Source organism: Arachis hypogaea, chromosome 18 (assembly GCF_003086295.3).
Source record: "Arachis hypogaea cultivar Tifrunner chromosome 18, arahy.Tifrunner.gnm2.J5K5, whole genome shotgun sequence".
Classification (NCBI taxonomy): Eukaryota; Viridiplantae; Streptophyta; class Magnoliopsida; order Fabales; family Fabaceae; genus Arachis; species Arachis hypogaea.
Genome location: NC_092053.1, coordinates 73,528,950 through 73,545,051, shown reverse-complemented (window position 1 = coordinate 73,545,051; position 16,102 = coordinate 73,528,950). Strand labels below are relative to the sequence as shown.

General features: G+C 25.3%; 1 protein-coding gene across 1 annotated transcript; it reads left to right on the top strand.

The window, feature by feature from the left end:
- Positions 1-1,118: 1,118 nt before the first annotated feature.
- Positions 1,119-15,831, top strand: LOC112773186 (GDSL esterase/lipase At2g04570). Its single transcript, XM_025818245.3, has 3 exons — positions 1,119-1,535; positions 14,723-15,212; positions 15,507-15,831. The coding sequence occupies exons 1-3, from the start codon at positions 1,152-1,154 to the stop codon at positions 15,701-15,703; spliced, it is 1,071 nt and encodes a 356-aa protein (XP_025674030.1). The 5' UTR covers positions 1,119-1,151; the 3' UTR covers positions 15,704-15,831.
- The last annotated feature ends 271 nt before the right edge of the window (positions 15,832-16,102 follow it).

Below are 16,102 nucleotides of genomic sequence, written 5' to 3'. Positions count from 1 at the left end.
CAGAAATTTGCGCAACCAGCAAAACCATTATATGCAACCAGAACATAAAAGTAACTATGAACATCTAAACATTCAATTAACAGTTATCGGGTTACCGACCTTTAATCTGGGAAGGGAAAAACAGCCCACGGCTACTCTTGTTGTATTCGAGGATGACTCCAAGCGACGCGAACATGCAAGGGCTATAACCAACGGAGATTGTGGGTAAAGGACAACACCGGTAGTTTTCTGGCCAACTTCCACGCGACGGGGCCACGGATGCTCGCCTGCTGCTTCACGTCTTCACAATGGAGGCGCCGGTGGATGGTCTGTTCGGCGGGTGGCAGGGTGGACGACGGGTTGCAACGAAAAAGAAGCGGCTAACGTGGGAAGGTCTCCCTTCGTCAATGCCATTTCAAATGGCTGTGAGGGAAGGCTAATGTTTCCTTTCCTGAATGGTGTTCAAAACGTAAGGAAGGAGAAAGGTTTCTACTGTTGGGTCAAAGAAGGGGGGGAGTGGATGAGGTGATTACGATGGAAGTAATTAAGATAATTAAAATTAGGATTTAGGGAAGGTGGGTGTTTACGAGAATACCTATATTAGTAAACTAATTGGGCTAATTTCGGGCCCGTTGTTCATATTGTTCACCAAATTCATTGTCCCCCTAGCATTCCCCCTACGTTAAACTCACATTTTCCACTACTCAAGTTCATTTAAGGCTAAATGAAAACAGCAGTACAATTGAAAGGAAAATATATATCTTCTATATTTGATCATTTTTATTAACCTAATATTATCTTAATCTTTAAAATTTTTCCTTTTATCATTTTCATCTTTCAAAATCATTTTATTCGCCCAGTAAAATTTTTTTGTTGCATTTTTCTTACTTTACTCAAATAAAATCTCAATTCATTCTCATTCTCATTTTCATGATGTATGATCGTAGTACAAATTAAACTTCCGGTTGTTGAAACAAAATGTGCCAATAAAGGATCGCTTAAAAAGAGGATCATAACTCTTGCCATAGATAGATGTCAATCAAATATTATGAATCCCAACAACTTCCTCACCTAAAAATCAGAGTTCCATTAATATTCCAATCAGACCAATATTTATTGGACACAAGCTACCAACTGAGAGCTCACTCAAAGTTACCTTAAGCAAACACACAATGGAAGTGCCTAGAAAGAAGCTGCAACGCACACCTATTTTGTCCATCTTCCTGTTGCTCTCACTGATCACCAGAGCTACTGCTAATAAGGTTCCGGCGATCATTGTCTTCGGCGATTCGTCTGTTGACGCCGGAAACAACAATTACATACCAACGGTTGCACGGAGCAATTTCCAGCCTTACGGCCGTGACTTTCTGGGAGGCAAGCCAACTGGGAGGTTCAGCAATGGGAGAATAGCGACAGATTTCATATCTGAAGCATTTGGGATAAAGCCATATATACCAGCATACCTGGATCCCAAGTATAAGATCTCAGACTTTGCCAGTGGAGTCTCTTTTGCTTCCGCTGCTACTGGCTATGACAATGCTACTTCCAATGTGCTGGTAATTAACGCTTTATGTAATGCCTTGTTATTCAAATAAATTGTTAGTTACTGGTTTCGCTTAAGTTATTCAAAAAATGTTATTATTTTCTCCTTATCTAGAAAACACCTCTAACGGTTATCTAGCAGAAAGCTGTGATCATATATATTATACGTCAAATAAGGCTTAATAACAGAATCACAGGTGGTTGGTTTTGTAGCAATGGTAAACTAACTGATCAAATTAAACATGTGTACCATGATGGAGTTAAATTCCAAATAGTTCCCGAGGTTAGTTGGGTGTACTAAAATAGTTTCTGTGATCTCAATTGCATTAATTATATCTTGTGACAGATAAAAATACACCACATTAATCTTTAATAATGTAATGACTGACTACTTGATGAAAAATAGTTGAAGGTTGAAAAACTAACTCAGTGCACTTTTGCAATATCAGAATTCTAATTGGGACAATTGAAATTTTGAAAATATTTTAGTATATGCGACCAATATATATGAGATACCACTTTGCTAAACTCTCGTCAAACTTCACAAACAAATTAAATTTTTAGTAAATACCTAACCTCATTTTTAAGAAATTTTAAAATACTTTACTCGTTTTCAAATGGATTTGTGTCTAGATAAGAAGATAAATTTGTGTTCTGATAATTATTTTTTGAAATTTAATTGTTTATAATAAAATTAGTTAAAAATTTATTTATTTAACATGTATATTAAAAATTTTATTAAAAGCGAAGAAAGTATCAATATCTTTTGTGAGAATATTTTTCGGAGACTTCTAAAATAATAAAATTTTATTGAAGGACCAAATATTGTATCTAAAATATGCTAGAAGCTAATTTAAATATTTGTTTTTAATTTTTAATTTGAAAATTAAAGTTTCAGTTACACCATTAACTATTTAGAAGCCAGGAAGAATGTCTCCCTCATTTATATGTTTGATATTTTTTATTTTGGTCTGTTTGCTAGTTAATTCGTTATGGTTGATACATAGCAAAAAAGTTTGAATATGGAATTAGAATGTGATCTTTTCAAAAGCAAATTTACTTCCGGTAGTAGAAGCCCATTATGATAAAATAATTAAAGGGGATGCTCCATAAAGAGGCATAAAATGTCTTTTTTTAAAGATATTTTTTAATAATTAAAATTTAATACATATAATTACTTAAATTGTGTTATTTTTGTCAAAATTAGGTCAGATAAATTAATTTGATCGAAAAATAATAAATTAAATTTTGAATCAATCTAAATTAATATTTTTTTATAAAAAGTGACTACAATACCCCTATTATATAAAATAACTAAAATACTCTTATTATATATATTAATTTTGCGAATCCTAAATTCTAACTCTTTTCTTCTCCGTCGTTATAGGAATATTTTAGTTGTGTTTTATAACAGGAATATTGTAGTAATTTTTTATAAAAAAATATTAATTTATATCGGTTCAAAATTTAATTTATTAACTTTTTTTGCTAAACTGATTTGTCCAGTCTAATTTTTAATAAAAAATAATATAATTTAATTGATTATATGTGTTAAATTTTAATTTTTAAAAAATATATTTAAAAAAAGACGTTTTTAATATCTTTATCTAGTGGCTCCTAATAATTAATTCATGAAAGTGATTTTGTGAATTGGTGATACGTATTTTTGTCCCTTCTTTCGTTGGTAGAAGCATGTCTCACATGGGAGGAGTATAGAGTCGATGTTGCTAACCGAGAAAATCACTATTTAAATGTAGACAACACATGATGCTAGTTTTATTTGTTTAGTCTTTTGTACACACCACATAATGCTATTTTAAAGAAAGCAGTGATAAAAAAAAAAGAAAAAAAAAAAAGAAAGAAAGAAAGAAATGAGTTTTAGAAAGGTAAAATATATACTTTAATTTTTTTCTCTTTAGGAAGCTTTAGTTTTTTTTTTTTAAGTAAAAAAGCTCAACACAATAAGGTGGAGCAAAAAAAAAAACAAAAATTCATAATGCTAAAAATAATAATCTCTAGCCATCTCCGATATTACCATCAACACCCATAGGTTCGTCACCAATCCACTCATCATAACTTGTAAAGGATCTGTTAATAATATCCACCACACTTGAATTTTGATTTTTGAAGATTCTATCATTTCTTTCTAGCCAAATTGTCCAGATGACCGCAAAAAAACCATCCAACCACCGCTTTCATTCTATCTTTTTTGCTGATATATCCGTTCAACTTTCATAGTTTTGCTTGAGCGTACCTGAAATAGTCCATATCCTTCCAAGAGCGAACAAGTAAGCACATCACACCTGCCAAGTGAGCTCACAATCAATGAACAAGTGAAAAGCAGTTTCAACAGATTTATGACATAAAACACACATGTTATCATTCTGGCCAATAACACCTAATCTACACAGTCTTTTCCTTGTATTCACCCTACCAACCAGTGCAAGTCAAGTAAACAACTCAACCCTTGGTGGGACAAATCCTTTCCAAATAGTACTAGTAAAGATATAGCTTGTGATTTTCGCGGGAAGTACCTCTGGCTACAATACCTACACAAATGAGTTAGTAGAACAAATACCTTTTTTTATCAAATTTCCAGATCACTCTATCCTCTCTCTCAGTTGTCAGTTTCACCGATTGCAACCGCATGAAACTGGTTTACTAGTTCTAGCTCCCATTGAAATAACTCTCGTCGCCACTGGAAATTCCAAATCCACTCTAACCTATCCCAAAATCCACAATCCCCTATGACAGATCCTTGAAGATTTGAGACCGAGAAAAGTCTTGAAAAAGTAAGTTTCATAACACCACAAGGTAACCAGCTATTCTCCCAGAAGCGGATTATCCTACCATCCCCTAGTTCCATAGCCAAGCCTTTGATTATCTTCTCTCTTACTTGTGGCTCCCTGATTTGTAGTTGATAAATATCCTTCCAAGGACCCCTTTTGTAGGTACAAGCTGATCACAAATCATATCAGAAGAATTCATGTTATTACAAGAACGTACAATTTTCTTCTAAAGTGGACAATTCTCTTTCAAAAATCTCCACCACCACTTGAATAGGAGCGCTGTATTCCGAATTACCGCGTCACCAACTCCCAAACCTCCTACCGTTTTGGGGCCTGTACAACTTCCCATTTCACTAGAGGCATCCCGTCACTCCCGTCCTCCTTACTCCACAAAAAGCGTCTCTGTAAGGATATTATTTTGTCTGCAGATCTTTGGCATTTTGTACAAGTTGAGATAGTAAATAAGCAGGCTATTAAGAACAGATTTAATAAGAACCAGTTTACCTGTTTTATTCAGAGACTTTGCTTTCCATAGACTTAGCTTTTTCTCTACTTTATTAATCACTGATTTCCATGTCTGACCAATCTCAGATTCGTCCCCAAAAAAATGCCAAAATATTTGACAGATAAATACGCCTCTTTACACCCAACAGTTTAAATACATTTCATCAATTATATTTAAAATTATCCCCTTTTTCAATATAAATGTTAAACACAAAAAGCATATTCATTATTTTGTTTTGAACAAAAACAAAATATTAAAATGTACCACTTTTAATGGGATTGCCTTTAACACCCCAATACGTTTTTCATTAAATATATTGTAAAATATACCATTTTTATTATATAAAAATATTTTACATACTTTTAAAAAAATTTTTATATAAGTTATTGCAAAAAAAATGAAATATTAAGTCAATCGGTTTCAATTTAACTACTAATATTTTAATATTATTCAATGATACCATGCATTGAGAATTAACTTCACATAATCTGATAGAACAAGTCGACTTTTTCGTTAATTGCTTTAACTTCCAAAATATAATTAGAGCATATATAAAAGAGACCTTTTTAAAGGTCAATAATTTTTAATATTTTTTGTTATTATTTAACTAGTATTTAAATTATTTTTAATAATTAAATTTTATTAATTTATGTATAAAAAATTTAAAAAATATTAATATAAACATTATTGATTTATGTGTATAAAATTTAATAAATATAGATATAAATTATATATATTTTATATATAAAATCTCTATAAATAAATGTAAAGTATTATTGGTCATACAATATTGTTTAATTTACAATATTAAAGCTGAAATTATAATGAATCAAATGCAATAAATAATTTAAAATTTGTTTGACAACGTTAGGAACATCGATAAACATGAGGTTGTGTATGGCAATGATGTGCCTCTTAATATAAGGCAATGATGTGGATTGGAACGGAATATCTTTTGCGCGAGTTAGGTCAGAGAGTGGTTCTTTATATTGACTACATATATTAAAATAGTATTCAAAATTTGTTATATTAATTATGTTTCTGATATTAATAAAAGTGTATTGTGTGAGTATGTTAGCTTTGTATTATGTTAGTCTATTATTTTTTTTCGTTAAATAACTCATCACATTGTTAGAGAGTAACGTGGTACTATTTTACCAGTTTTAAAAACGTAATTGATTTAATTAAAATTTTAGAGATTATTTTAGTATATGTAAATAATTTCAGAAAACATTTTAAGACTTAACTTTATTTAAATATCAATATAGTATACAAAATTTCTTTTATAAATACAAGTAGTTAATTTTAGTCTTTAATATTTAAACTAAATTTTAATTTTATTTCTAATATTTAAAATATTATATTTTTATTCAAATAATTTATTTTGTTTTATTTTAGTTCTCCAATTAAAATTAATTTTTTATTCAAAAATATCTTTTTTTGTCCTCTATAATTTTCTTTTAAATAGTGGAGAAAATTGAATTATAGTGATCATTAGCGATAGTTGTGATTTGGGATAAAAATAGTAGAAGAACAAAAAAAAGAAGAAAATAATAATAAAAGATAACTAATATTTTTTAAAAATAATATTTTAATTTTGAACATACGACAAAAATAAAAAAATAAAATATTTAAGAGAAAAGTTAAATATTATAAATATTAAAAACAAAATTAAAACTTAATATATATAAATATTAAAAAATAAAATAATAATTTATTACACGCGCACACATACACAAACACACACATACATATATATAGACATGGTGCTTAGTATCCTTTAAACTATTCAATATTTTAAATAGTTTCTACAAGATTTATTTTTTACATAACCGTTATAAAAAATATATATTGACAAGTAAATTATTTTTTGTTAAAAAAAAAAAAAAACAGCTCAGATTCCATCCAAAATTGAAAATAAAAATATCGGACTTCAAGTCCCATCCAATTTCATCATTCATGAAATTTAAAATTTTAAATATTGAGTTTTATCTATACAATTATTTTTTTCATCAAATAAATAAAATGCCTCTCCTCTATAAGTAAATGTTAGCACGATAATTACTCTTTTTGTTTCGAATTAATTGTCACTTTAATTCTTTTATACATTAGAAAAAAAATATATGTGAAAATAAATGTATAGAATTATACATAGTAATACAATTTATTATTTTTGGTCAATAGTTAGTTAGTATTATTTAAAAGTATTGACTAAAAATATGATACTAAATTACTAGGCTAAAAATATTAGACTATAGACTAAAATTCTAAAAACTAAACTGATTATTAAACCGTTTTAGCTATTAATTTATTAATTTAGAAGTTTAACTGATTTAACTATGGTGTAATTGAAATAACCGAATTATAATAAATTAATAATATAACATATAAAATAGTAAATAAACATAAAAAATAAATACAAATAATTAAATTATACTTTTATTACATTAATTAATATGGTAAATTGTAATCTTTTAAATAAAGTTTTTATATTTGTGTCATATTATAATTATAATTATTTGACTAAAATTTTTTTATCAATTTATCTTTTAATTAGGATTAAATTTATTATGAATTTAAAAGTTCTAGTGATTGCAAAATTATTTTTTCTTCCAAACACATATATTTTAACATATATTTATTTAGATTATACATATTATATTATATTAATATTTTAAATGAGTATAACTTTGCTAAAAGTGAAAAAGAAATTGAACTAAATATATTTTTTTGGTCATTTTTTTTTGGTAGTATTGAACTGAATAGATATTAGAAAAAAAATATATCTTAGTAAGAAGAAAAAAAGATTAATTAGGCCCAATTTTTAATAATCTATATCTCTGTTAAAATTTTAACAATTTGTTTAAAAATTTTTAATAGTATAAAATTGAATTGAATTCTAGTATTTAAAATGAATTAGTAAAATTTTAAAATTGAATTGAATTTCAGTATTTAAAATATTTATCAAATGAATTAAAATTTTACGGTGAATAACTTTATCTTTTATTAATATAATATTATATTTATATAATAAATATCCTTATTTATTAAACTATATAAAATATATTTTTTAACTAAAATTTTTTTCAACTAAAATTTGTGCACCTCTTTTAAAAAATAAAAAATTGAATTAATATAAAAATATTCAATTAAAAAATATTATTATTAATTAAAAAAATTAAATAGTTCTTCATTGTTGATTCCAATGACAAATTAATAACAAAAAACAAACATGAACTATCAAGAACTAACTTGTTGAGTAGTCTAATGACATAACAGGTAAAAAAGAAGTTAGTTATTAACAACAAATTATAACAACTAATTATTGTTATTAAAATGGAACAAAATTATGTTACTTTTTATTAGTGTCCTAATTGGTACAACTTCACTTGAAATGTTGAGACGTAGAAGAGTTGCAAACGCTTGGTGTTATTAATCTAAGTTAAACACATAAAATTTATATGTGTAAATATTTTTTTAGATTTACATAGTAGACCTTTTAAAAAAAATAGACATATATCTATACCAATATATATATATATTGTTATTATATATATATAAAGCTAATACCAGAGTTTGGTGTACAATTTTTATAGACACTATTTATCCTCAAATAATTCATTTTATAAATCAAATTTATGAACAAAATAGTAACAATACATTTTCATATTTTTAATTAAAAAAAGTCACTAACCCACGAAAGAGTTAAATCTTTTTTCTGCATCTTGCTCTCTTTTGGTTCTGACATGCATTTATTAAGAAAGGGAGTTGATACAATTTTTATGCCAACTCCATTGCCGTATCTATATTCTACCTTTTGAAAAATACAGGAATAGAAACACACGATAATGGAACTGGTCCAAATAATAGACGTCATGATAATATAAGTGGGTGATATTTTATATTTATGGTTTATTTTATTTTTGAGTACTCATTTCTAATTTTTAAAAAAAAATTTAAAAGACAAGTACTCTTTATCTTATTCCATTTTTACATCTAAAGTTTGTATTCTTTTTGTATAACTGTAGATCGAGTGTTCAATATCTAAACAAGTTTTTTATATTATCCAGTTTCAAACAATATATAAAGGCAATATTACAATTTGATCTCCAACTTTTGAAGAAATCATCTCTCTTCAAATAACTCATTTCACAAAATAAATTTAATAGATAAAATAGTAACAATAATTTTTTTAATATTTTATCTTCATCATATAATATATAATATTTATTCAAAGAATCTTTCGTAATGAATAAATTTAAAGATATGTTATAAAATGCCTAATAACAAATAAGATTATGAATTTCATAATAAATAATTAAAATAGATAATTAACAAATAAAAAATTTAAAAATAGACAATACATTCATAATACTAATAATAGTAATTGTAATAAAGTTAATTATTTTATATTTTATATTTTTAATTAAAAATAACATTTAAATATAATTTTTTTAATATTTTAAAAAATTTATGACGTGATAATTGATAATGAATAAAAAAATTTATATTTTTTATGCAGTTATACAAATTATGTTTAATTTATTTAAAAATAAAAGAAATTATATTTGTTATTTTAAGTTATATGTAAAAAAATTATTTATTTATTTACCTATAAATATATTCTATATTTATTAAAATTTATCAATATTTTTTTTATATTGTTTAATACGTATTATTAAAGTCTATGTTTATTAAAGTCGATTAATACTTTTATTTATATATTAATATGTATCTATAACAATATATAAAGTCAATGCCAATGAGTTATAGCTCAAATGGCATAGACTCTCCATACTCAATTAAGAGGTTGCAGGTTCGAGTCACATATCTTTCCAAATTTTAAGCCAATGAATTATAGCTCAAATGGTATAGTCTCCCCATACTCAATTAAGAGGTTGCGGGTTCGAGTCTCCTATCTTTGGTAAATATATATATATATATATATATATATATATATATATATATATATATATATATATATATATATATAAAGTCAATACGAAGAATTGACCATAACTTTAGTTTCTAATTTTTTTTATCTATATTTACTCTCTAACAAACTATTTCATAAAACAAATTATAACGACAAAATAGTCATAAAATTTATTTTAAAAAATCCAATAACATCCCACTAAAACAAATTATAAGGACAAAATAGTCATAGCTTTGTTACTCTTATAACCATGATAATATATCTCCCAACAAAAAAAATGCACATCAATGTCTTCACATTTTTCACCATCTTTATAGTTTGGTTTCACTCTAATTATTCTATTAAAATTTTATTTGTAATTTTTTAGAAAAATCTACTAATTTTGTTTTTCATACACACTTTTATGTGTTTCTTTTACTATCGGCCTTCTCTTTTTTCAACACCCTCAATTGCATCGCCTCCTTCGTCTTCCATTGCCTTTATCCACCGTTGCAAATTTCATCATTTGATTTAACGCATAAGTTCCACTTACATTTTTTCTTCTCTTCAGTTTACTTATTTAATTTATATTTTTAGTCATTCTTTTATCCTTTTAATTCATTCCCAATTTTTTACGTAAAAAATAGTTCTGTCTTTTTTTTTTTTATTAATTTGATGTAAAAAAAATTATTTTTTTTATCTTATCGATTTGATGTAGAAAGAAAATATTTTCTTTTTATCTGGTATGTGTTCTTATTTTTTGTTTACATGTCTTTACCTATCAATGATGGAAGGAAGAAATTTCATAAATATTTTGTTAACTTATTATTTTTAGATTGCTTTGCAATAATATTTTTTTTAATTTTTTAAATTATTAATTATATAGAGTATTATATTTGAAATTTGAGTATATAAATATTTCTTCTGAAATAAAATGAAATTATTAATTTTGTCTATCACATTATCATTTATCTTAAGGAGTGGCTAATTTATTTAATTGGCATGTATAAAGGGCGCAAGAAAGTTCACACCTATCAAAGGTTTATTAAAAACATTAACATGTTAATTTCCTGAACTATCTAAACTATTAATTATGTAGAGTATTGAATTTGACATTTAATTATAAAGAGTACTAGAATTGACATTTATTAATTTTTTAAATTATTGCAAAAAGATTATTAATTAATTTAATATTATTTGTCTTAAGTATGATTAGCATATAAAAGATGTAAAAAAAATTTATACCTACCAATAGTAGAGTGAAAAACCTCCACGTATATTTTGTTATTTTTTTCTTTATTTTTAATATGTTTTATATAAAAAAATATTATTTTTTATTGATTATTAGATTGACATATAATACCATAAATATAGTAAGATAAGAAATTTGTTAATTGATTTTGTTAATCTTTTTTTTATTTTTAATCTATTTTATATTAGATAATATTATTTTTATTAATTATTAGATTGACATATAACATTTAAACGTGTCAAGACTGTGTTATATATTTTTTGTTATTTCAACTTTCATGATTATTTTCTTCTCTTTATTTTTCTATGTCATAGGCCATGTAAGTTTTAATTTATTATTTATCTTATATATATTCTATTTTAAAAACTATTTTATTTTTTTAGGTTCTCTAATTTGTTTTATTGTATTTTTCTTTTACTTTGAAAATTTTATGGTCTGAAGATAATAGGTTTAAAAATTTATTAATGAATAACTACTAGAAAAAAATATTACATAAATAATAGAAATAAGTTGATAATATACAAACTAATTTAGAGAGAGAAAAAAAACTTAACAAAAGGAAGATATAGATTTTCACCTTTTGTTATATGGTAAATTGATTATATATAATATAATAAATGGTACATGTTCTCAATATAAGAACATGGGATTTAATATGACCACCCTTTCATGATGTTTCTCTGCCTTAATAAAAAAACTAATATCATTTAGACTTAAAATGTTTATTTTTGTACTTAATAAAAAACCTAATATCATTTAACTTTAATTTTTAACTTTCAAGATCATGAAAGATAATTTAAAAGATACTTATTATATAAGAAGTTAAAAATATTCTAAATTTAAAAAATTATTTAATAACAAAATTAAGTTTGTTCAAAATCGTAGGGAGAATTAGAGAGAGAACGAGAAAGTTGAAACTTTTTAACTAATTACAAAGAATCACCACCATCAAAGCTATTAAATTTGAGTATATTAAGTGAGGTCGAAGAAGCAAACCATGACGATAAATCTAAAATTTTTTTGTCTCTTTTTATATAGTGTTTCAGGTTTAAGTAACTTTTCTTTATGAATAATATTTAAATGACGAACAAAATAATAAGATTCGTATTAGACTATGAAAATTAATCTAATCCTTATAATATGATGTCATTATTTCAAAACATGTAAAATAAAATCATAAAGTATAATTTAATTGATGTGCACAATAAAATAAATATAAAACTTATAAAATAGCAGTCAAATGTGGATAGCAATGGTTGCCTTCCGTCCTAAGCTAAGGTACTATATTAAACTACGACTTAAATTTATAATGATTAGTTAAAAAACTTACAATTATAGTACTATTTTTTATTATTTTAGTTGAAAATAATTAGGATTACTAACATCAAATTTTGATAATTTGAAAAAATTTTAAATGCTTTATGTCTTAATTTTTTTGTAAAATTTTAACAACTCATAAAAGTTAACACAATAGATGGTTATAAATCAAAGTAATAAATAAGAGTAAACGTTGCGATAATGATATTTAGTGATAATTAATAACGATAAGATGATGAGAATGTGGAAGGAGAAAAAAAAATGAGAAAGGAGAACAATGTAATATAATAGTGGCGATAAGACAATAGCAGGTATGTATATAGAGAATAATATATAGTAAGAGAAAAAATAGTGTTTGATATAGTGAGTGAATATAATAAAAATATAAATTAATAATTTTGAAAAAAATAATAAAATTAAACATAATTTAAAAAAATAAATATTAAATTAAAAAAATATTTTTTATCAATTAGAATTATGCATAAAGATAAAAAGTATTTTGAATATAAATTTTTATCTCTGTTTTAAATTAAATATTATTAAAAATAAATAAATAAACTTAATAACGTTTCTAAATAGTTAATTATAAATAATATTTCTAAATCTTTATTTTCATTTTGTTACACATAATAACGACATAATAAATTTATTTAATATCTTATTTAATTTAAATTTATAATTTTATACATTCTAAAAGTTAAATAATTATAAAATTTTTATTTTTATTTTCAAATTTTTTTATTCTTAATGTTTAGATTATTTTATTAAATTTATAATTTTAAAAATAAAATTATAAAAATTAATCTTTTTAAAATAATAGAAAAGTGGCTGATAGTGCCTGTTGAGCCGCTAGTATTATATTAAGTGAGTTGAAGGAAAAGAAAGGAAATGAGCTGCTAGTATTATATTAAGTGAGTTAAAGGAACGGAAAGAAAATGAAGATAGTAAGAGAAGAGAGAGTATGTTAAAAGATGGGAGGCGTTGAGAAGAAGTGAATGAAAAAAGTTAAAAAAAAAAGTAATTAGATCATAAAGGCATTTTAGACATTTTAAGTTTTAAATAAAATTTTAATAGAATGAAATTCCAAATCAAACTTATTTTGATTTTGAAAGAAAATAATAGAATTGAATTAAATTTTATCTAAAATATTTTAATTATTTTTATTTCAAATATTAGAATAACCGAATTGAATTCTAAAGGGTTTCAAACACCCTACAATAAATCACACATTCACACTATCACACATTTTCATTTGTCGTGCCATTCCAATCTCCGTCGCTAATTTCTCTCTTGTTCTGCTCCATTTTTTCTCTCTTGATTTTTTTTTTCACTTTTCTGCTCTCCCTCAAATCTTTGATCTTGTTCATTGAGATTATGTTTCTAATTTTTTTTTTCCAATTTCTAGCCGTTTTCTTTAAGGAGATTCAAATTGATATTTTTTTTTTGACAAATTTTTAAAATCGGTCAGTTTTTAGTTTAATCTGACACCAATTTTTTTTTTTTTGGTTCATATTCAATTTTTTAATTGATCGATTTCTGTATCAAATTAAATCATATTTTTTAGCAGTTTATAGTTCGACTGATTTGACCGAGTAATTCAAATTAGTTTTCAAAACCTTGCTATTGACTAAAATTATCGATCAATATGAATTAAAATTACTTACCTCAAATTTTTCTCTTATAGTTGCATTGATATATATGATAAAATGTAAAAGTGACAACATAAAATAAAGAGAAAAAATGCAAACATAGCAAGCAGGGATCATAACGGGGCTTCGAAATCTGTTAAGAAAAATGTCCTCATCTCCGTTAAAAACATAGCACAATATATAATTCAATATAACTTAATTTAAAAGATAAAGATTTATAATTTACTCGTTAAAAAAAAGAACGTAAATTTAAAATATAACATAGAAATTATCTGTATTATTTTGAAATAAAATTATTTTAAACATATAAGATTATTCATGTATTATCTATTACACTTCTATAATAACATTGTCTAGATCTTATATTATTCATGGTACTTTTGCCACTCTTATGCAACCTTGACATGTTAGTGTTTAACACGTCGTACCCGTATTTGCTATAGATATTATGACCAAAATCTAACATTTTAAATTTCTCACAAATATTGTTCCAAAGGATTAAAAATCTTATTGAACAATAGTAATTTTTTAACCATTGTATTTTGACCTTTATTTTAAATAACATTTTTTTATTTGATCTTTAAATGAGCGTTTAATAGTACCTATAACTAAAAATGTTATACATACATTAATACATATCAAGTTTGAAGTATTAGAGTCGATTTATTCTCATTTATCATATAGAATGGGCTGGATTTATACTTCATTCAAGTATAGATAAGATAGAATGTGATTAAGTAAGGAGTATCAATTAATTTCAATATTCTATTGCAGTCTGTGATACCACTATGGAGGCAGTTGGAGTACTACGAGGAATACCAAAAAAAACTTAAAGCCTATGTTGGAGAGAGCAAGGCAAAAGAAAGCATAGGCAAGTCATTGCACATGACAAGTCTAGGAACAAACGACTTCCTAGAGAACTATTATGCATTCTCTGGCAGAGCATCTGAATACACACCAAGCGAGTATCAAAATTTTTTGGCCGGAATTGCTGAGAATTTTATCAAGAAACTCTATAGTCTTGGTGCAAGGAAGATATCTCTTGGGGGCATTCCCCCCATGGGGTGTTTGCCATTGGAGAGAACCACAAATTTTGTTGATGGGAATGATTGTGTCTCCAATTACAATAACATAGCATTGGAGTTTAATAATAAGCTCAGCATGTTAACAAATAAGCTCAATAAGGACCTCCCTGGGATCAGATTGGTATTTTCTAATCCATATGATATTTTGTTGCATATTGTTCAAAAGCCTGCCCAATATGGTAAGTTAAACTTTTCCACCTATAATTATTCTATTCATATTACGTGTAAGATGTTACATCCAATGATCAAACATGTTAATATAAGAAAAAAAACATTATTACTTATTAGCTGTTACTTGGCTATAAACGTATTGCGTTCTAAACGTAGACTTTTTATATTGGTATTTTCATACCTGATATTTTATCCATATTCACATAAATATATTTACACATTAATATGTGATGTGGAAAAACATATTATATTTTTCTTTTAATTAACGTATGTGTAAATTTAAATAATAAATTGTTGAACAGGGTTTCAGGTGGCGTCAATGGCATGTTGTGCTACTGGAATGTTTGAGATGGGATATGCATGCAGCAGGGCAAGTAGCTTCAGTTGCATGGATGCTTCTAAATTTGTGTTTTGGGACTCTTTTCATCCAACAGAGAGAACAAACAGCATCATTGCAAACTACATCGTGAAGAACGCTTTAGCTCAATTCTTGCATTAAATAACAAGATACAGTACCGAATCTTTATAAAGCCTTATGTCATCACGAAGTTACTTAATTTTTAGGTTTGGCCATGTAATAATTTTGAATAAACTACTATTGCTACTAATAAAGGATGAAGATATCGATAAAATTATCTATGAAAAAATTAAACTCATTTTACATCCGCATTAAACTCATTTTACATCCGCGTAAAGATGAGTTAGTTGTATTTAACAAAAATATTTAAATATTAAATTTATATTGATTTCCATTAAAAATTATGAAAAATTTATAAATTTTTTTCCTATAATTTTCAACCTCTTTTTTTTTTTCATCTTCTATAATACCTCCATTGCTACTATCATTTCAGCCAAGAAAAAAAAAACACATAGAATGTTAAACTGTTGCTAAATCATT

What these genes read in the sequence shown, in the direction of transcription:
- LOC112773186 (XM_025818245.3), top strand. Translation starts at nt 1,152, where the DNA reads ATGGAAGTGCCTAGAAAGAAGCTGCAACGCACACCTATTTTGTCCATC. An exon ending in ATGCTACTTCCAATGTGCTG is followed by an intron (nt 1,536 to 14,722) that starts GTAATTAACGCT and finishes ATTCTATTGCAG; the next exon opens with TCTGTGATACCACTATGGAG. An exon ending in TCAAAAGCCTGCCCAATATG is followed by an intron (nt 15,213 to 15,506) that starts GTAAGTTAAACT and finishes ATTGTTGAACAG; the next exon opens with GGTTTCAGGTGGCGTCAATG.